General features: G+C 37.7%; 1 protein-coding gene across 1 annotated transcript in view; it reads left to right on the top strand.

Annotated features, from left to right (window-relative positions):
• Window positions 1-23300, top strand: part of LOC112934595 (leucine-rich repeat-containing protein 7) — a 155198-nt gene that overhangs the window by 32179 nt on the left and 99719 nt on the right. Inside the window, 3 exon segments of the mRNA XM_072745077.1 lie at window positions 2120-2194; window positions 7775-7919; window positions 13104-13176. Coding sequence (XP_072601178.1) covers window positions 2120-2194; window positions 7775-7919; window positions 13104-13176 — 293 coding nt within the window.

The raw sequence follows: 23300 nt of genomic DNA, 5'->3' as shown, positions 1-23300 counted from the left end.
CTGCTCTTCTGGAAGTCTTGAGATGGCAACAACACAAGACTGTGGGGGCAGAAACCCATGACACTGGACATGTAATGGGAATGGGAAGGAAGCCTATCTGGTGTTAAGCCCCTGAGATTTCAGGATTAATTTGTTACCACAGCACAATCAAGTTTATCTTGAGTGATGCTCATTGATCCAAATTTGTAAATTAGTGTCTGTCTTATTGCAAAGATGAGGTTGTATTGAAGTTACCAGTATGCAACCCTCCCTTTTTCTAAAGTCTGCATGATGCCTAGGCATAGGAAAATCTGCACCATGCGACTGATATTTTCCAACTGCCCTGACTGTTCCGAGCCATCCCTCTGCCTCCAAGCTTCTGCACGCTAGACTGTGCTTCCTACATTTGATTCATGTTTTCCACCCTTGCCCAGCTTAACATACAGGTAGAGTATTTCACTGCCTGTTCCCTGTCGATCTAAGTAAAAGTGAGAATATTTTCCTACACACAAAAGAAATCTTCCACACTTACTCACACATGCCTCTGAGTCCACAGCTGAATGCCATGATCTAACTTTAGATTTTGATCCTTGTTATAAATGAAACTTCTCCAGAGAACAGTACCATGTTCCATTGCAGTTGCAGTCCAAAGGCATCAGAGGCTCTCTCCAAGGTAGTCGTGCAGTCTCTGCAGCCCTACTAATGTGTCAGATGTTTGTATGTAACTCCTGCTGCCTCACAATTACCAATATTCTCATCATTACATAGAAACAATTCGATTCTTTTCCACTATTTTTCTATAAAATACACTGGTTTTCCTAATTAGGTCTCAAATTTTATTGAACTATGGTAGTATCTTGTTTCAGTGATAATTTTTTTTTTGCAGTTGAAAGAGAGGAAACATCTGACTTCAGGCATGGCTTAATTTCAGCCCAATATGTCATCAGGATCCATCTTTTAAATCAAACAAGCTCTTCCCTGTTTTTTTTTTCTTTTTTTTCATGCCTGAAACTCTCAGAGCTGTATCCTTCCAGTTGCTAATTCAGCAGGGAAGACCAAGAGTCTCTTCCCCTGAAGTCTCAGTGAAAGAAACATTGCTTCTCATCTGTTCTGAATGGCTCCAGTTTCCATCCTTGAGCCAACCCTGTGGCCAGGTGAATACAGGCCTTCCTCACTTCCCTAGAGTGACTAAAAGGAGTCAACTTCAAGGGAAGCAGGTGGCCTTAAGGTCCCGAATGGGATAATTTTTGGAGAGAAATCAGAAAAAGGTCATCACAAATCAAGAGATGATGCTGGTGGCAATAGCTTCCTCTATCCTCTCTATATAGTCTGCTGCCCACAAAGTGGAATTCAGAGACAACTTCAACTTAGGGAATTAGAGTATTTCATTGTGCACCATGTGTTACACCCTAATCGTGTTCTCTCTCTCCTTTCTCTGATCTTCTCTACATTATTCTCTTCTCTCGTATGCTACCTTCTGTTTCAGTTGTTTATATGTATTTGTCTCTTCAATTAGATCATCAGCTACTTCAAGGCAGGAACTGGGTTTGAATAACTGTGGACTCTACAGTATGCTTTTCACATACAGGGCATCCACTGTTCAACCAGTAATAATCTGTCGAGTAAATGAAGGGATAAGAAACGAGTGGGTCCAATTCGTACTATTATCATATCACGGTAATGTGATGCCTATGGGGAGGGTGTGTGTAAGGTTCTACTACACACATATAATAAAAACCTACTGCGTGCCAAGTACCAAGGCAAATATAAGGGATATGAGGAATAGTGATTAAAAAACAAACATTGCTTTGCCCTTCAAAAGCTTGTATTCTAGTGAAGAAGACAGACGCATTGAGTAATTAGAGTATGATAAATGCTATAAAGGATGACTGTAGGCTGTTAAGACAGCGTAATAGATTTTAATTTTTATTATTGTTGTTGTGATTGTTTCCAGGTCAGTTCTAGGCTGGCTACCTCAGGGACTACCAGTTTTGATGGAGGTTGGGTTAAACTTAGAACTTCCTAGAGGATTAACATTAGATTGACAAATAAAGTTTCCAGATTCAAGAAATTACACTTCTTAGCACAATTGCTAAGAAAAAAACTAATTTTGTTGTCTTTCTTCCTATCTCTCTCCCAGCCTGAAGTTCTGGATCAGATACAAAATTTAAGGGAGCTGTGGATGGATAATAATGCATTGCAAGTGCTACCTGGGGTATGTAAGTTTTTATTATGCCATGTGGTCTAGCATCTGTTATATATTTATTGTAATTAATGATAATCTTCATTTGTAAATCTCAGTGATTGCCTTTCAAAGAAGAGCATTTTTTGAACACCAAGTGTTTTTCATAGCTTTTTTTTTTTTCTTTATTTCACATACCTTCTGTAAATGGTGTAGGTATATAAAATGTATGAAAGATTTCTCTTGTTCTCTTAGGATTACATTTTCATCTCTCTACATACTGATTTTTAAAAACTGAGAAATTTATATTGTTATGTATAGAGAAAGAAAATGCTACATATAAAGTCCAAGTCTTATTTTTTGCAAAATCAAACTTATTCCTATAGGTAACTAGATGATTGTTTCTGCTTACATTGTTAAAGCTCTTCCACAAAAAAAAAAAAAAAAATCTTTCTCTCAATTTAGGTAATTTCCAATAGAATACATCTGAATTTTTGGAAATGATAAGGGTAAATTACAAAATGTTAAAAAAGAAAGTCAAACTAGAATCCATTTTTTTTTTAACAGAGAGACAATCCAGTAATATCTCCTAAGAGGGATTTACTGGTCAGTTCATTGAGTGTGAACACTCCTACCTTTTCCATTCAGTGAAAGAAGGGCTTTGTAAAACACTGCGTCTTGCCACTCATAACACATGCACTCAAGTAAGCATGTACACACACACACACACACACACACACACACACACCCCTCTGCCACAATGTTCCTATTGGTAATAGCCAATTTCAAACCCCTTGCATTGGGCATTGAGCTAAGTAGACAGGACAGCTGGATTTGTAATAACTCCTCAGCCACTGAGATTTAGATATGTGTTCCCAAAGCCAGTCTTATTCTTCTTTTGACCTGACATTAAAAACTCCTTGGAATGATTGCAAAAGCAATGAGAACAAGAAGTTTTTCTCTTTTGAACAAGCATGAAGCCACATAAAGGAGAAAATCTGGCAAAAGATTAAGGAAAAAAATATTTTCTTCTCTTATCAAAAGAATACATTTATACTGTCATCATAGACACAAAACAAAAAAGCGTGCACATACTTTATATATTGATTTATTCAAAAACCGTTTACAAATATGCCTCTATGAACCAAAAACTATGTTAATGTTAGGGTTACAAAGATAATATAATCAATGACCTTGAATATATTTGTGTGAGGAGCTCATCCATAATAAGAGAGAGAGATCTAGATTCCACTACAGAGTAGAGCCTGATCTGTGCCATATTAAGGGTATGTACAGATCTTGGGGCAACACAGGTAAGATACTCATCAATTCCCTGTGCAGATTGAGGAATCAGGGTGTATGTCTAGTTGGAAAATACACCTGCCGCTTAAATATGTTTATTAATTAAAAATCACCTAGATAATGCCTCACTCATGATAAATGCTAGGTGTTTTACAAATACTTGCTCACTGAATCCTCATAATGATCCTATGAAGTAGGGTTTATTACCATCCCTATATTATGGATGAGGAAACTAAAACAGAGAGTTAATTTAAGTAACTGGCCCAAGGTCATGCCTCAGGTAGACGGTGATCATTGAAACCAGCACCAGAGGCTGCTGTTCACTATGATGTTCCAAAATGCTGCTGCTTTAGAATCAGCAGGAGGCACAGATGAGAATTACGTTGATCCTACTTTTTTGTAGGCGTTACATTCCCAAAATCCAACCTTGAAAATCAACTCAGACCTCAAACTCCTTAGTAACCTTATTATCTAAATGGAAAAGTAGTGATGAAATTGTCCATGAAACAGGTAATGCTGCCTACTTTGCCTGTTTCAAGAGTAGATTTTTCTCATACGGTGCTTTAAGGACATTTCTCATGTTAGTACACTTGAGTTTCTTATTTTGCTCTATTCCTTGTGGGAACCCCCATCTCCTTGCCATAAAGAGTCATGGCTTTCTGAATGTCTGTGTTAGCAAATAGTTGCTATGCAAGTACCTAGAAACACATGTCTTTGACAAGCTAATCTTGAACGCAGCCTTTAGCTAGCCCATGTCTATCAGTTTCACAGAATGATTAATCCTAAATATTTGGTGTCATAAGACACAGGAAAAAAAGCAAGTTCATCTTATTATTAGTTCATGTATCAAAGTATATTTTCATTAATATACTTCTAAAATACTTTGGGAAGCCTGAGCTATCATTTTGCTACTCTGTTTTTTGTAAATCAGGGAAGCAAGTAGATAATGATGAAAAAATTAGTCTTCCACATAGCTGTCCTATGAATGTCCTTCTAAGATCAGTCATTCAAAATGTGACTAAATAATGCATTGAGTCTATATTTGATTTTAAACAAACTCCAATATCTTTTGTTTGTGATGGCTTCTACTCTTTTCATTTGCTTCTACTGCTCACATACAGACCCCTCTATGTCGAGGGATGTTGGAGCAAGATTCAATATCCCCAAGGACTCTGAGACATTGGACTTCAAAAGCCTTTATCACTCCAGGCTACTGTTGCCTTTCTAAGGTGTTTGAAAGTGAGAGTTTAAGAAGACTCAAAAATAAACACCGAAGTGTTATTTTGCTTCTAAAAATGATGTTTAGAAACTTCACAGCAAAATATTAAGTTCCACTACAGATAACAATGAAGGAGGTTCAGAGTAAAGAAATTTTCTCATGATAAAGAAACAAAAAAGAAACACACACACACACACACACACACACACACACACACACACACCACATCTATCATCCTTTTCTTGCTCACCAGAAGGGAAGAATGAGCCATGGTAGCGTAATAGCTCCTTAGGGTGGAAATCTATAAGTAGAGTGACAGTGTTTTTCCAAGTGACATATTTCCAGGCAAGCGGGGAATTCAGCCCTCTGGCCTGTCACCCAAATTACTCCGCTCCTAGCTTAGCCACTGTTTATCTACTCCAAGAGCTTGCTCACATTCTCTGCCTCCATGGGGAGGACGGGAGGGAGCAGGGCTACAGATATGTGCTGGGTTAATTAGGGAGTTAGAGGTCAGTAACTGCCCATATAATCAACAGGCTTTGTAGTCTGTCATCTGAGAAAAGTGAATTTGAATCTTAGCTGCACCCTTCTTAATGGGGAAACCTTAGAAGGTTACTGGTAGTAGATGCTGGCATGCATCATCCTCTTGGAAGGAAGAACTGACTCTATTCCTGAAGCTTCTGGGAATGCTACTTGCAGCTCTCCACCTTCTTCAGGAACTGCTCCAGCTGAACAGAACCTCCCTACCCGGGTCACATCCCTATTCTGGGAGACTTCCACCCAGCGACTGGTGATAAAGGTCTGGCTCCTCAGTCTTCCTCAGGACAAATACAGGGCAATCCCAGCTTAGTGAGCCCTGAAGAGCCGGCTGCAGACTCCCTCAAGACGCATCACAGCTGGGCTTCTGCATCTGCCCAGTCATGCTTCCTTTCTCCCTCTATCTTTCCACTGGTATTGATCCCAAGGACAGTCTCGCATAAGCTTCTCTTTGTCTCTGCTTTCCAGGGAACCCAGTGTGTGACATCACATAATTACTAAGCTGTAATGTGTGCCAAAGTGCAGATTCTGATTCAGTAGGTCTGGAGTGGGTCTGAGATCCACATTCCTGACAGGCTTCCAGACGGTGCCAATGCTGCTGGTCTGCAAAACACATTTGGAGCAGCCAGGATATGAAATATTAAATCGAATAATATATGTAAGGTACTCAGCACAGTACCGAGGGTGTGCTTGTGTGCATAATAAGTTTATTGACTTATTTATTTCCACTCTGTCAAATAATTAGAGACAGTATACTAAAGTGTGCCCAGGTAGGTTAGAAGGACAGATGACCCACTGAACGCGGGTGTGTGGGGGGCATTTATTTGCAAAACATGCCCTGAAAGAGAAAGAAAATGAGGACTTTCATCTTGCTTTGACTCCCATGGTCCACGTCCCAGCTAAGCAGTCCCCGTAATTCCTGTTCACGGTAGGACTTTGTTCTTCCCTGTCCTCAGCAGTTACTTGTGAATCTAATTCTCCCACTTCTTAAGTTTTCTCAAGCCCGTCCCCTCTTCATGCTCACATCTGCTGCCTTAACTCAGGTCCTTCTCATCTCCTCAGCTGCCATGTTTCCAGAATCTTCTGATGGGTCTCCGCCACTCCCACCATGAATCTTTCCTCCACAGCTCCCTGAAGGCAGTGTTTTAAAGCACAAACCTGATCGTGTCATTCTGTCTTAAAAGCCTTGAGCAGCTTTCCTTGCCTGTTCGGTAGAATTTACATCTCCTCACATAACGCGCAAGGCCTTTTAACACCTGGCTTCTTGTAATGCTGTAAATCAAATTTCCCACTCTTCCTCACACATGCCATGATTTTTCACATTTTGCTGTGAGTGTCTGAGTCATTTTCTCTTCCGGGTGCAGGTTCTCCTTTTCTTGACAAGCTATGTCTTCCAGGCAGTTTGCAGCCCTGTGCTTCTACGGCATTCTACACATGCTAGTTTTTCTTGCTACCATTATAAATAATCATAATTGTTTGTTTATTTGACAGTTTCCTCCACTACTACGAGCTCTGTAAGAATCAAAGACTTTGTCTGTATCATGACAAGTCTCTCATCATACTTAGTTGACTTCTTTATGATTGTTTTTCCATGTGTAACACAAGCCCTGACACGTAGTAGATCCTCAAAAAGAACTGTTGAATGAACAAAATATTGAAACTGTTTAGTAGGATAAAGTCCAAATCATGATTTAAAACCTTTTTTTATGTGTTTGGAATTGTAAGAATCAACATGTCAACATATGTTATTTGGGTGGCAATCTTTATTTTGATTGATTGATTGGCTGATTTCTTCTGCAGTGTCGAGATTGTTGTATTGAGATATAATTCACATACCATAAAATTCACTCATTTAAAATATACAATTCAGTGGCTTTTAGAATATTCACATGGTTAAATAGCCATCACCACAATCTAATTTTAGAACATTTCCATTATCCCCAGAAGAAACCTTGAAGCCAGTCCCAATCAATCCCATGTCCCCTTCCCCCCAAACCTCCAGCAACTCTAATCCGCTCTCTGTCTCTATAGAGATGCTTATTCTGGACGTTTCATATAAATAGAATCGTGCAGCAGGTGGATTTTTTGTTACTGGCATCTTTCGCAGCATATGTTTTGAAGGCTCATCCATTTTGTAGCATATATTTGCATTTATTGCAAAATAATATTACAACATGAGGATATACCACATTTTGTTTATCTATTCATCAAATGATAGGCATTTAGATTGTTTCCATTTTTTGACTACTGTGGATAATACCGCTTTGAACATTTACGATTTTGTGTGGACTTATATTGCATTCTTGAGTATATGCCTAGGGATGGCTGGGTCATACAGAAACTCCAACATTTTCTAACTGTTTTTCAAAGTAGCCGCACAATTTTAAATTCCTGCTAGCAGTGTACGAGGATTGCGATTTCTCTACATTCCTGCCAATGCTTGTTATTATTGTAGCTGCTTTTAAAATAAGTTTTACAGTGTTGTGCTTTTTATAACTTTCAAATGTCTTGTGAAAGTTTCTCAACTAACCCTGAGTTTATGCAATGTTATCAAGTCTATAGGGAAGTTAAAGATGTTGGTATACCTGGATATGTCAAAAAACAGAATAGAAACGGTTGACATGGAAATTTCTGGATGTGAAGCCCTTGAGGACCTCTTACTGTCATCCAATATGTTGCAACAGTTGCCTGACTCTATAGGTGAGAATATTCATGAATGTTTATATGAAATATATCATTGTCTTTTTTGGCTTAGTCCTAGTTGGTCAGTAGTTATAGGGAATATGCTGTTAGCCTGCCTGATACTAATAAATTACCAAGTTCATTATGCAAGATGTAAAAATAGTAGTTTACCAATATCTTAAAATGAAATGGTAACACTAGTTAACAAATTCAAGAAGGCTCTCCTGTTAAAATGATCGTACCAAATTGATTTTTTTTTTAAATTCAGATATTTTAAGTTGTAAAGTGTTATTATAAAAAGTATATTTCTTATATTTAGAATGATTTGATGACTATGCATGTCTCCTTTTATCACCATAGAATTGGAGTAGCTTCTATCCACAGGGTCCTGCCATCTCCTATTTTCAATACTATTATAACACTGCTATAATCTAGAAATGACATAAAGAAGTATAATAAATATAAAATCTCTTTGTGGTTCTATTATTAAAAACAGATATATTGTCTTTTATATGCTGTTAAGATTCATGACAGCAGAGAATTGGTCTTAATATGCGTAAGCACCCAATCCATTTTTGTTATAGATCTTTTATATAGTAGTTTTAACACAGCAGGCTAGGTTTTCTTTCTATCTGGATTTGATAATTTTTTTATTTATATAATCACATACTTTATAACAGTATTTTCCAGCTCATTCCATTAGAAGAGTTATCTGAGAGCTTTATTGAACACTTACACATTTCCAGACTCTTTCTCTGAAAATTCTGATTCAGTAAGTTTGTGATGGGTCCTCTGATTTGTTTTTATTAAACATCGTAGATGAAACTTGTAGTAAGATAAGTTTAGAAAACACTGTTTTATGTTGTAGAAGGTGAGGAAGTCTAATGGTTAAAAAGAGCAACCTTGGTTTAAGATGACAGAGATGACCATCTGGTCAAGATACATGCCTCGTACTACCACTCGATCGCCAAGCTGTATATCTTCAAAGATGTAAAGAGAATAGAAAAATTACTTATATTTGAAGAATATAATTTTGTTCCTTACTGCCTCCTCAGTACCATGAACTATCCCTAGTTTATAATGAGGGTTTCTTAAATATTCAGCAAATAAGATAATTTAGCCATGCTTATTAAGAAGAATGAGCATCTACCTCAACCTGAGCTAGAACGGGAATATAGAGATGACCCTAGGCCTAAAGGGCTCCAGACCACAAAGAGCTGTAAGTTCCATTTCTGCAGTGAAAAAAAAAAGGTGCTATAAGCATAACAGATGAGTCCAAATGCACAGGAGATTGAGGCAACAACCCCTTTTCTGTGAAGAGAGCCTGAACAATCTACAACCACTATATGGGCCTAGTGTTGGAAAGAACAGATAACAGATTCACTGCTGAAAACCCTGGCAAGTCACAGCTAGTTCGGATTGGATCTGCACTATCCACATGGGCTGAGAGCTTCATGTCGCCTAAGGTGAACCCTGGTTCTGAACTCCAGACACCTGGGATCAGGGGTAGGGAGCCAGAAAACTGCCAGACAGGGAGGGATGAGCATAGGTAAGGAGAAAACATTCACCCTCACGAATGAGCATGCAAACAAAAATCCTAAAGGAAAACTAATGTTTTAACAACAAAAAACTCAAATGGGATAATTTACCAGGAGAAACCCGTCATCAAGCATACCTAAAAAATGATTTTTAGGTATGTGTAGATCCTCGAATAGACAAAAGTTAGAATAACATTCATAAAAATAAGAACTTCTAAAACAAAGACAAAAACTGACTAAGAATAGGGGGTTATGAAGAAAAAAACAATTAGAAATCCTGGAAATGAAAATGGTGCATAGTGAAATAAAAGATGATATAATTATTTGTTTAAAATATCTTCCTTCCAGAAAGCAGCCTAGGAAATCAGCCTTCTCGCGGTGCGGGCAGACAGAATGGAGGTGGTAGAAAAGGTCAGACTGGGTAGTTGGCTAGGAGCAGCAGACAGGATCGGTAGGTGGGCCTGTGTATTGAACACTTTCATTAAGAATCTGAATGGCTCAAATGAGGCCGGTAACTTTGTTGTATCAGCTTACTCCTCAGGCTGTCTCTTTGGACCCTATTGACCTTTCAGAGAAAATTACATTTGTGCATCTGCAGAGTTGCCTGACTCCCTGATTGTAGGGAGGCTAACTTTCCTCCAAAATGGCTAACTTTCCTCCAAAAATTCCTTTCTTGGGTCAAGAGAAGCATCTGGATAGGAGACAGAGCTGTGTTCTAAGGCCCTAAAAGAATTGCTTCTCACTGGATGGGGAATTGCCTCTTGGCTTCTTTATTTGGACATCATCAGGCTACCAACATTTAGGAGAACAGTAAAGATAAGAAATTTCATAGAGTCAATTAATAATGGAAAATAGCAACTAAAATTAAAATCTTTCCTTCCTTCCCCTCAACGTTAGTTCCTCTGCAGCTGTGAGGTATTTGAATGGGGTGATGCACTCAACAAAACCCATATGCTGAGTCTCTTTCCTTGTCTGGTTCCAGGGAAAATGAAAGGGGCTCTTTTACTCTTCTAGATAGAGCTTTCATTATTATTTTTTTTTTTTTTACTTTCCAAAATGATTTATCTTATTCACAGGTTTAGTAGTCGAGTCACCTGAGTTCAAATTCTGGCTTTTCTATCTTGCTAGCTTTGTGGCCTTAGACCAGCTACGTAACTCTCTGTGCTCAATTTCTTCATCTATTAAGTAGAGCAGTCAGACCACCTGCCTCCTGGATTGTTTTCAGCAATAAATGAATTCATACATGCAAAATTGCTTGGAACAGTACCTGGCACATAGTAAGTGCTCATGTTAGCTATCGTTGTCATCTTAAATTTGATGAGCACACAGCTATTTGGCTTTCAAAACTCCATTGCCTACACGTAAATGCCATGTAAACATAAGCTATTTTTTATAACAAATCATAGTAATGTTTCATGCATCGCTGCTTATTACACATTTATATATAAGTAGCTGAAATCATAGTAAGAAGCTTCCTTTTTCTTTCTCTTCAGTACTTCTACATTGGCAGAGTCGGGTAAAGAGGTGGGGAATTAGGGAAGGGCACAAAGAGCGGGAAGGAACAGGGTTCAACACCTTCGATTCCTGTAGGGTAGAAGAGGAAAGTCCAAGCAGACATGGTACAGAAATGCAGTAAAGGAATGATCTGCTGGGAGAAGTCATGAGCAGCGAAGGTGAGGGTGAGGTCCTCTTTCTGCTCCAGGGACATCCGTGTAGCTACAGAAGCTCCAGAATGTGTCCAAAGAGCATCCCCTTGGATAGAATACGTGAGTGACAAAGTAGCCGCACCCCAATTGAGCAAGGTTCCCTTAAATCCACAGACACGGAGCTAAGCAAAGAGACCTAGCTGGCTTCCACCTTTAAAGCTGCAGAAGCTTCCATGGGGGGTCAGAGCCACTCCTGCGTCCTTCAAAAAATTGTTGCATCAACCTTTCGGTTTTAGTCCCTAGCGTGCCTCAAGACTTGTCACCACCACTTTCAGACTCTGGCACTGTGATTCTCTTAAAGGCCATCTGTCACCCAGCCCCCAACTCCTCAGGACCCAGTGGGGCTGGTGAGACCGTCAGCCCTCCCCTTGCTCCACTGTGGGCAGGTGCAGCCGCTTGGTAAGGGCCACCAAGGCGTAAAGTTTGGCTGTAATCCATCACCCCCTGTTTTCTTTTCACAACCGATGAACACGCTCTTTTGTGTTTCCAAGGCTGGTATTTCTCACATACACACCAGAGAAGCTGGAGCGATGCAGTCACCCTTTAAACATGAACACGGCAGTGGGTGAGCACCCTTGGGGGATGAAGGACCCCGGGAGAGTCGCCTCTTTCCCCGGTGCCCTCTTTCGGCCCCGTATCCTGGGGCTCAGGCTGGCGTGTTAAGCTCTGCTACTGTGTGGACATTTCCTCAAGCAGCTGCCCTTCCACTAGCACCCTTCTCTCCGGGGGAGCGGGGACTCTGGGTGCTTCTACAGAGCATGTAGCGGAGGAGCATGCTGGAATTCAAAGTACAATAATCACGTTTTATTCCACATCTTGTTCTGACTTACTTTGTGCCTTTAAGGAATCCTGAGAACATTGGAGGTGGGTGGGCGTGATCTGCAGCAGCTTCCCAGGGCAAGTGCACGAATCGCTGGCTGTACAGGGCGCCCTGCACGCTCACATTCGCTCCACAGTCACTTTGGGGTCACATTGCTGCACGGATACAGGAAAAGCTCCTGGAAAAACTTCATTACAGAAGTATGTTTAGTGTGGTTTCATGTAGCATTTCCCAAACACATTTGACCACGAAACCTACTATATCCAGCAAAGCAACTTTTCTCTTTCTCTCTGTTGGATTAAAGAAAAAAAAACTAAAAATTCTTAAAAAATAACAAGTTTTCTGTAAAACAAGTAGCCTACAGTGTATATGCATATTTCCAACATAAAACAAAAAATTAACCACGCTTTGCCCTTGGACGTTGGCTGTTTAGGCCACACAGCTACTGCCCTGGGGCTCCATGAAGGAAGCTGTTCTTCAGTTACTCTGTGCCCATCACTCATTAAAACCCCAGGAATGGAGCAGTCGCTGAGGGTATGGAAGGCATAAATCTGACAGTGAAATATAAATAGTTGAAACCAATTCTTGGCCAGTTCTACTCAGTATATTAAAATTGCAAGTTTTTAGTGCTTTTTGCTGATCCAAGTCAGGGATTTATGGTAACGAAAAGAGTATGAGGTCATATGTTGAAATTTTCCAAGTCCATAATTATAACCCACTGCATTGCGCAACACCCCAGTCCCCGTTTGTTGATTATTAGGTACACTTCAGATTTGTTTTTAATTTGTATCACAACAGGAATGTTAGTGATCAGTGCTTAGGAGTTAATTAAATATTAAATCACAGCCGGCTTGAAAGTGTTCATCTGGTCCCTTTGCAGCGTAATAGATAAGGGAAATGCGGTGGCGTTGCTGTCAGCCCTGTGTTGGTCTGTCTGCATTGACGTACCTGAGCTCCCACTGATGCCAGTGAAGGTCTTGCAACTGGACTACATACAAATATATTTGTAGTTTGTGTTAGCAGAGTAGAGCCAAGTGGCATGACAAATAGTCACCACAAGTGATTCTTTTTCTTTCATACTGTACGTCCGGTCAGAGATCTGCTCTTAGGTATTAATCAGCCTTCTTCTCTCTCTTAGGACTGTTGAAAAAACTAACTACTCTCAAAGTAGATGACAATCAACTTACAATTCTACCCAACACGATTGGAAAGTAAGTGACACAGTTTCATACCAGTCGGCCCCGCTAAGCCACACAAAAGGATATGTTCAATTTTCTTTACAAAACATTTTCTATCTTAATTTAGGTTTATATCTGAATATTGCACTGAGACCTAACTATACAATATGAGGAAATAACTATGACTCATTGGTGAGCAAAGGGATTACCTGGATATTTAATTATGTTATTGCCTGTAATTTCCCAGATACTATTAATTTGGTGGTCTTGACCGAGGAGCAGCTCAAAATTCACTTGAATATGTCTTATGAAGTCAAATCAGTTTGTATAAAGCTCTGTAGTTTGTATATGTTACCATTACACTGTAAGTGATTTATACATTTTGTTAGTAATTGTTTATAGTAATAATACTATATAATAGTACTGTGAGTGTTATTTATAATAATATAATAGCTATTGCTAACTGATATTCATAGAAGTTTAATGTATTTTTAGAAGCTGAAGAGATAGGCATCTGTTTAGTTTGCATTTTTTAAAATGGCAGATGTCAATTCTGTTGTATCAATGCTAACATTAAACATGAAATACTAATGAGTGATGGGTATTAAGGAGGGCACTTGTTGTGATGAGCACTGGGTGTTATTTGTAAGTGATGAATCACTAAATTCTACTCCCGAAGCCAGTATTACATTATATGTTAACTGACTAGAAGTCAAATAAAAATTTGAAAGAAAAGAAAAAAAATGAAAAAGGGAAAAGAAATAAATATGAAATACTAAATAATCAAATGAAAATGCAGCAGAGCTTGTTAGATTGAATTTTTTTATACTTTGTAGGAAATTTTGTTGAGTTTCTTTCAACTTTTATTACAAATTTTGTGTGGTTATTTTTGAAAAAACTTATTAGGTTTTTATTTTAATTCCAGTATAGTAAACCTGCAGTGTTATATTAGTTTCAGGTGTACAATATAGTGATTCAACAATTCCATACATCACTCAGTACTGGTCACACAAGTGCACCCTTCAATCCCCGTCACCTATCTCACCCATCCACCCCCAGCTACTTCCCCTCTGGTAACTAGCAGTTTGTTCTCTATAGTTAAGAGTCTGTTTCCTGGTTTCTCTCTCTCTCTCTTTTTTGTTTCCTTAGCTTGGTGTTTGTTTGTTTGTTTCTTAAATTCTAACTTGAGTAGAAAGCATATGCTATTTGTCTTTTTCTGAGTTATCTTGCTTAGCATTATACTATTAGCTTGCACTTTTGAAAGCTTCAGGATGAAAGGCCATCATTGCCTTTTAAGGATGCAATATATTCCATTTATTTGAGAACAATTTCTTCCTAGTTTTATGTTGACACTAACATTTGGTTCACGGTTCTTTAAGAAATATATATTTTTATCAATGTTTCATTGAAATGCTTTTGTTTATGACTTGTGTCAAGGGAGAAATCAATATGCTCTCTTCATTCTAAAATTATGTAAGGCCATTCTATAGGAATCCTGCCCCACATGTCAGTGTGAAAAATTACATAAATCCATAATTTAACAGATCTGGGTATGTTTGGGGGATGGGGAAAGCTTGGCCATTGTTCAAAGTGAGATTCAATATGTATAATTGACATGTAATAAAATATTCATATTTAAAGTCTACAATTTGATAAGTTTTGACGTAGATATAAAGCCATGAAATAATCACCATGATCAAGATGGTGGACATAATCTTTAATCCCAAAGGTTTCTCATACCCTTTTCTCTCTCCCTCCCTTGCTCCAAATTTGCAAGTAACCACTGATATGGAAAAATCTCACTTCCAAAGAGCAGAACAATTTGGCTAAATTCAAATTCCAATATTCAAATTTTGGAAAGTAGTAAACATCTCAATTTTTTAAAAAATATTAACTATTTTTAGTATTTTAATGCCCATACCATTGCAGTATGTTTCTCCCTACATTTACTCCCATTTTCTCCAATAGAGAGGGAAATTAACTTTCTTTTGGGGTACATAAAACTAATCATCTTTATCATTCTGATGCTTTTAAAAACTTCGTCCTATCTAATTATAGTCTTAGGTACTAATTTTCTTCTTTAGGTCAATATTCAAGTAAACTAAATTCAACTCCATTTATCTCTACCAAGGCCATGATTGGTATTTTGACCCTTATGTTCACACTTCTTATATAAAGTCATATAAACTAATTGCCCTACATCTGTGAAGACAAATTAAAGAAGTTTGATAAACTAAAAATGCACAAAGAAAAGTTGCTTTTTTAGCATGTAATGAATTTGGGTGCTAGGTCATTTGCATAGTCTTCATTTTAATTTTTAAAAATTAATAAAATTATTTGTCTTTGAAAGTATGAAAAAGATTCATCAAAGATAAATGGGCCTATTCGATGCAAAAGTTGATTACTGGTTTCTAAGGATAGAGGTTAAGAATCTAGTCATAAAAGATCATTTTTTCAGATATTTTTAAATGCCATTATCTTCCTTTGATTATTGTTTCAGGGAAAATAGAGGGGAAGTATTAGAAGAATGAACTAAAACATACACAAAAAACATTGAAAGAGCAAACAAACAGAAGCCAGTGGGAAGCATATGGGAAATCTCTATTCCTTCTAATTTTGCTGTGAACTTAAGGCAGCTCTAAAAAAAATAGTCTTTAAGAAAAAGAATGACTGACAAACTGGTTATTTAAACTTGGGTTTTGGGAAGACATTTTATCAAAAAATGAACAAAGTGAGCTTGTCACTGCCAGGAAAACAACTGACAGTATTTGTCACTGACAGTAAAATTTGAGCTATCAAGCAAAAATTGGAATTTTGGAAAATTCCTATCTGCCACTGTGAGCTTGACAGCTTTCCAATACTTACAGGCTTTTCTGGTATGATAGTGTGATATAAGTTAATGTAATTTGTTGATATTATATTATGAAATGTGTCAGCATCTGGAAAATGAAGTAGTATTTCCAAATGACCAATGCATGAGTTACAAGATCAGGTACAAGTAAGAGACCCATTCAAAATACAAAACAGACCAGTTGCTTGTGATGTATTGATATGAAGAATAAGAAATTCATTGATATCATTTCAGATTTTACATTGCAGTTATCCCCTCAAAAACTACCACTTGTTGAGTTTTGGTTTAGTATCAAAGAATAATCACAATTATTCAAAAGAACTATTGGAATATTCCTCTTTTCTTCAACTACATATCTGTGGGGGGCTGGATTGTGTTACGTATAATTCAGTCAAAACACTATGTCACAGCAGATTGAACACATAAGCAGATATGAAAATCCAGTGCCATCTATTAAGCCAAAAATTGAAGAGATTTACAAAAATAAAAACAGCATCACCATTTACACTAAATGTTTTTGTTTGGGAAAAATATGGTTACTTTGAATAAAAATGTGTTATTTAACATTTTATAGGTTTACTATTATTAACAGGTAATAATTATGTTTAAAACTCCTGTTTTAATCTATAATATAGTCGATATCGATAAATATAAAAAATATAAACACACATTCTTTAGGGTTGCCAATGATTTTTAAGAGTGTAAAGGGGTCCTAAGATCGACAAGTTTGAAGATATCTGTTCTATATCCCATCATGTTTTGTATAGTAAAAGTACGAGAGCCATTATCTAACTTATGTTCTCACTGTAAGGTAGCACCTGCATACAAATGTTTTGAATTTGCATATGTGGCAAAAAACAAACTATCTAAAATTTTGTAATATACCTTAATAAGCAATCTGTATGAAGTAAGAATAACAACAATAATAACAATAGGTTGGTTTTTCTTAGGAAATTCAGAATTGATCAGAAGTTTAGTGCAAGGCTAAAGGTGAAATTTGATTATGATCTTATTTAATGGCATTCCACGTCACATCAAAAAGTTTTTATAAACAGTAGAATAGTCTGCATTTTATTATGAAACATTCTACCTAGAACTCTGGACACCAAAATCCTGGAAATGTTAAGACTAGCTGTAGTGATACTCCCATTCTACTCTTAGAATGTTTTAATATGTTATAATTGTCTCTGGTCATTTTTAATAGTCCAAATATTAAAAATTGCTAGAAGAATTAATTTTTGAACATTTTTTCACAGTTGAAATGGATTCCCTAGGTTTTGTGCAAAATGACTTGTAAAATTGATCATTTTTGTTGTCAAATTTTAGTTTGTACCTAGGAGTTGCAGCCACCCTAAGAACTGAATGTACAATGAAAAAGAAATGTTGGGAAATATCAGGAAGGGAGACGGAACATAAAGACTCCTAACTCGGGGAAACGAACTAGGGGTGGTGGAAGGGGAGGAGGGCGGGTGTTGGAGGGGAATGGGTGACCGGCACTGAGGTGGACACTTGACGGGATGAGCACTGGGTGTTTTTCTGTATGTTGGTAAATTGAACACCAATAAAAGTTAATTTAAAAAAAAAAAAAAAAAAAAAAAAAAAGAAAAATAACATTTTTTTTTTTTGCTCACATTGTGCCAAACACCACTTTTGGTGCTTTACACACATTGTTATTTAGTTAAAGCCCCCATTAACAGTATTCTATGTGTATTATGATCTCCCCTTCCCCATCACCAGTTACAGAGACAGAGGCTGAGAGAAGTCAACAGATTTCAAAGCTAAGCTGTTAGTTGACCTCTGATGCCTCTTAATATATATGAGTCACATGTTTTTTAATATTTGGTACTTCATGGATCCCACTGCTCTAGAGACAAAGGATCATCTATAGGAAGAGAAACTGCATACTTCTCCTTCTTAGCTTCATAGCCTTGATCAAAGGCAATAAAAACTCAAATATCTGAATGGAAATCTTAGAAAGTCCTTCCCTCATAGAGTATGGTCAAACAGAAAGACTGTTGGACTGGGAATCAGAAAATCTAAGCAAAGCGGGTAAGCCCCTTCTTCTCACTGGGCCTCAAATTCTTGAGGGAAAATGCAACGAGCACTGGCTTTGGAGTTGAACAATATGGGTATGAATGAACCCTGGCTATGCCACTAGTAAGTGTGAACTTGGACAAGTTATTTGACCCCTCTGTTCGCTTAGTTTCCTCATTTAAAGTCTCTACCTACACCTAAAACCCTCTAGTTTTTGGATCCAATGTTTAGCCCCTATGATGTCAATACCCTAGATAGTCAGCTCCAGCAGTCTACTTACTAAACTGTTATAACAAGAAAATAAGTGAACTTTATTCTAGGTACCTGAAAGCTAAAAAAACATTTTCCCTCTGTTTTCTAATCATGAAAGGATATGTAAGAGATTAGAAATGTACACCGCTCTAGGGAGGAGGTTGTGGGGGCTGGTGAATAGAATAAACAGGGAGACTTGCTTTTATCATATACTCTCTGCAGTTTTTGAATTTTCTATCACACAATGTTATATTAGTCAAAAAAATTAAAGACAAGACACAGACATACACACCCTACCCTGAATAAAGTCCAAATTCTTTAACACAAATATTCAGGCTTTTCTATAGTCTCATCTAAACTGGCGGTAAACAGTAAGTTTGGGGTCAGCATGTGATGGGCTGATCAGCAGCATCAGCTTCAACTGGGAACTTGTTAGAAATGCACATTCTGAGACAATCCCAGCTCTACTGAATGAGAAACTATGGGCATTGGGCCGGGAATCTGTGTAAACAAGCCCTCCAGGGGACTCCGATGCCTGCTAAAATTTGAGAACAACTATCTAGATCCAGCTTTCAGTTATCAGCTAACTATCTTCTCAAACCCTCGTCTATTGTGCCTGTACAAGAATTACCAGAAATGTTGGTTTAAAATGAAGCTGCCTTAGAGAGGAAGTTTACCATAGTGGGTGGTTGCTCTGGCTCTAGAGCCAGACCTTCCGGGTTCAGAACCTGGCTCTTTGATTTGCTGTTGGGTAACAACAGAGCCTTCAATCCTTCCTCATACAATGGAAATTACAATTATGATCCTATCTCATAAGAATGTTGTGGATTACATAAGAATTAAAAGTATAAATAAATAGTGCTACACATTCAGTGAATGTTTTCAAAAAATAGTTTGATAAAGTAAAAAATTATTGACTTAGTTAACTTGCATTTTGGAGATTTGGATTCAAGAGATTTTTTTACTGTTTTTAGAACTTAATTCTCTCTTTTGCTCACCCAGACCACCGCAGCTTCCTTAAATTAAAGTTCTTGTACACCTACAAACTAGGCCAGCATTTTTTGAATTAGAATTCTCAAAACAGTTATAACTTGTGATTTTAACAGGTATGACACATAAGTTTCATGGACAGTAAGTTTGGGGAACTCTGTGTACAAGTCAGAGAACACTCTAAGTTGCAATATTTTTCCATTTCTTATATCAGTTTCTTGTCTATCTTTTGTATCATTATATAACTTTTCCATTATCTTGCCATGTCTTACCAACTAGAATATAAGCTCCGTAAAGTCTGGGATCATGTCTTGAGTATATTTAATCTCTTCCGTTGTGTGTACCCAAGCAGTATGGCAGAGGGGAATGTTTGCAAGCCTTGGAACTAGACCGATGCAATCCTGGCTTCTCCCCTCATTAACTAATGGACCTCTACTCATTAACACGTCACTTCACATCTCAAAATTGCAGTTTTCTTATCTGAGAAATGGAAATAATAATTCATCTTAGAGGTTATTGTAAGACCTAGTGGTAGATAGCCTTCAATAAGTTATAATAGTCATTAATAGTGATAATTAAAAAGACATTTAGTTATTGTTGTTTATGTTCACTTGTGTGAGGATTAGTGATATAACATGAATAAATATCCAGTGTTTAAAAGAAAAATGTCTTATACTGATTTGCAAATATAATAATACCCTGAGTCTGCTCAGGCTGCCATAATTAGATTATCACAGACCAATGGCATAAACAACATAAATTTATGTATCACAGTTCTAGGGGCTGAGAAGTCCAAGATTAAGGTGGTGACAAGATAGACTTCATTCTGAGGTCTCCTCTTTTGGCCTCTAAGCAGCTACCATCTTTCAGTGTGCTCACACAACCTTTTCTTTGTGTATACAAAGAGAAAGAGAGACAGAGAAGGAGAAGGAGACTAGTTTTCTAGTGTCTCTTCTTACAAGGGCGCTGATCCCATAATGAGGACCCCATCCTCAATGACTTCATCTAACCCAAATCACCTCCCAAAGGCCCATATCCAAGTAGTACACACTGGAGGTTAAGGCTTTAACATATGAATTGGGAGGTAGAACACGAACATTTAGTCCACGACCTACATATTTTATTTTATTTTATTATTTATTTTATTTTATTTTATTTATTTTTAAAGATTTTATTTACTCATGAGAGACACAGAAGGCAGAGACACAGGCAGAGGGAGAAGCAGGCTCCCTGCAGGGAGCCCAATGCGGGACTCTATCCCAGGACCCTGGGGTCACGCCCTGAGCCAAAGACAGCAGTTCAACCCCTGAGCCACCCAGGAATCCCATATTTTAAACTTATAAAAGATACTCTCAAAAAAAGCACTGTTTGAAACTGTTTCTACGCTTTTTGGCAGAGTCCTCAAGGACAAGCCTTTAGAATCGTAGTATTTGGTTGTAAAGTCTAAAGACCTAGAGAGAAAAATTTAAAATACAGAAGAAAAAGATTATAATGTATTTCCCAAAGTGACAGAGTTATCCTTATAGAAAAAGTAAAGTTTTTGAGAAAAGTACAGAGAAATGATCAAATGGAACTTCACTAATTGTATACGATTTCAGTTCAGGTCCAAAATCAGCAATGATTTCCATTGAAAAGCCATTGTCCTCCTTCCTATTTTCTCCTTCACTCCCTGCCACTGTATTTTAGGATTGTGACCATTTGTGGGTTGTGGCCAAATTATAAATGCAACATAAATTAAATGTTCCTATATTTTGGTTGGTTAAGAAATCTTTCAGTATCCTAACTTGGAACATAGAGAATCTTTTGCAATGAGCAAAACTATATTCTACTCATAGATTGTAGAAATGTTCACATAAAATACTTCTAAATAGAATGTTACATTTGAGTAGTACTTTTCTCCTATAATAATAATAAAAAAAAATTACAGATCTTCTTTTCAACCAATCTAATTAACTTTCTAAAGTAACCAAAGGAAGGGAAAGATCAGTGATTACCTTGGAAGAATGGGAAAATTCGGTCAAATGAAAAGTATATTGTCTTGACAATGATGATAGCTTCAAAACTAGTCAACATAGATGTTTCACGGGTAAAACCTCTAAATGATTGAGTATTCCCAACAAATGCTTTTTCCATCACAATTTGACTGAATTCACCTTAAGGAATTAAGGTTCACCTTAACCAATTAAAAAATGGGTGAGTTTCATTTAGTAAACACTACAGAAAAGAATTAGTTTCAATTTTGGTAATTTCTTGCATTGTTTAGAAGCTACGCAAGCAACTTACCTATTGATGAGAAAATTCAGGATAGAGTCTAAAACTGGATTCCTGGCCTACATTAAATGATTTTATAATCTCTGAAAATAAGGATAACGACAAAAGTTACTTAGCATTCACCATGTGCCCATTCTAAGTGTTTTGCCTGTATTTAGTCCTTGTAACACATATTTAACTACTGCTTTCACCCTCGTGTGCCCAGTGATGAACCTAAGGTACAGAGTAATTAAGTAACTTGATGAAGATATTGCCGCTAGTAATTGAGTGTAGACTCCAATCCCAGCTGCTGGCTGCAGTTTGGTCTCAATGCCTGGGATATCCTGATGCTTTCAGGCAGACGCTATTTAAGCTATTTTGCCTTTTCCAAACAAATTTTAGATTTCTCCCTTTAATTATTACAGACATACCTCATTTTATTGTACTTTATAGACACTGAGTTTTTTTACAAATGAGGGTTTGTGGTATCCTTGCATTGAGCAACACTGTCAGTGCCATTTTTCCAACAGCATTTGCTCACTTCGTGTCTCTGTGTCTCATTTTGGTAATTCTCTCAATAATTCAGACTTTTTCAGTATTATTATATTTGTTATGGCGATCTCTGATCAGTGATCTTTGATGTTACCATTGTAATTGCCTAGGGGCACCATGAACTGCGCCCGTGCAAGGTAGCAGACTTAACTGTAAATGTCATTTGTGTTGTCACTGGTCTACCAACCGGCTGTTCTCCCGTCTCCCTCCCTCTCCTTGGCCTTCCCTATTTGCAACAATATTGAAATTGGGGCAGTTACTAACCCTACAGCAGCCTCTAAGTGTTCAAGGGAAAGAAAGAGTTGCACATCTCACGCTTTAAATCAAAAGCTAGAAATGTGTTAGCATAGCGAGGAGGGCATGTCAAAATCCAAGGTGGGCCAAAAGCTAAGCCTCTTGTTCCAAACAGCCAAGTTATGAATGCAAAGAAAAAGTTCTTCACGGAAATTAGAACTGCTACTCCAGTGAACACACCAATGATTAAAAAAAAAAAAAAAAAAAAAAAAAGTTTTATAGCCATTATGGAGGAAGTTTTCATGGTCAGGATAGAAGATCACACCAGCCCCAACATTGCCTGCCCCAACGATGCCTGATACACAGCAAAAATCTTTTTAAGTCTATGAAGGCTGAGAGAGGGGAGGAAGCTGCAGGAGAAAAGTCTGAAGCCAAAAAAAAAAGTCTGAAGCCAACAGAGAGGTTGGCTCATGCGGTTTAAGGAAAGAAGCCATGTTTGTTACATAAAAGTGCAAGGTGAAGCGGCAAGTACTGATGTAGAGACTGTAACAAGTTTCCAAAAGATCTAGCTAAGAAAATTCACACTAAACAACAGATTTTCAATGTGGATGAAATAGCCTTCTATTGGAAGAAGATGCCATCTAGGACTAGAGAGGAGTAATTAATGTGTGGTTTCAAAGGACTGTCTTAGTTTCTTCTTAGGGGCTAATGTAGCTGGTGATTTGATTTGATTGGATTTAAAGATTTACTTATTTATTTGAGAGAGAGAGAGTGTGTGTGTATGGGAGGAAAGGGGCAGAGGGAGAAGGAGAAGCAGATGCTCCGCTGAGGACAGAGCCTGACCGGACACAGGGCTCAATCTCAGGACCCTGAGATCAGAATCTGAGCTGAAATCAAGTCAGAAGCTTACTGGACTGAGGCACCAGGTACCCTCAGCTGGTGGTTTTAGGTTGAAGCCAATGCCCGTTTGCCATTCCCAAAGCTTGAAGGCCCT

Source organism: Vulpes vulpes, unplaced genomic scaffold, assembly GCF_048418805.1.
Source record: "Vulpes vulpes isolate BD-2025 unplaced genomic scaffold, VulVul3 Bu000000626, whole genome shotgun sequence".
Taxonomy (NCBI): Eukaryota; Metazoa; Chordata; class Mammalia; order Carnivora; family Canidae; genus Vulpes; species Vulpes vulpes.
Note: the sequence above shows the minus strand (reverse complement) of the source record. Positions and strands in the feature narration are given on the sequence as shown.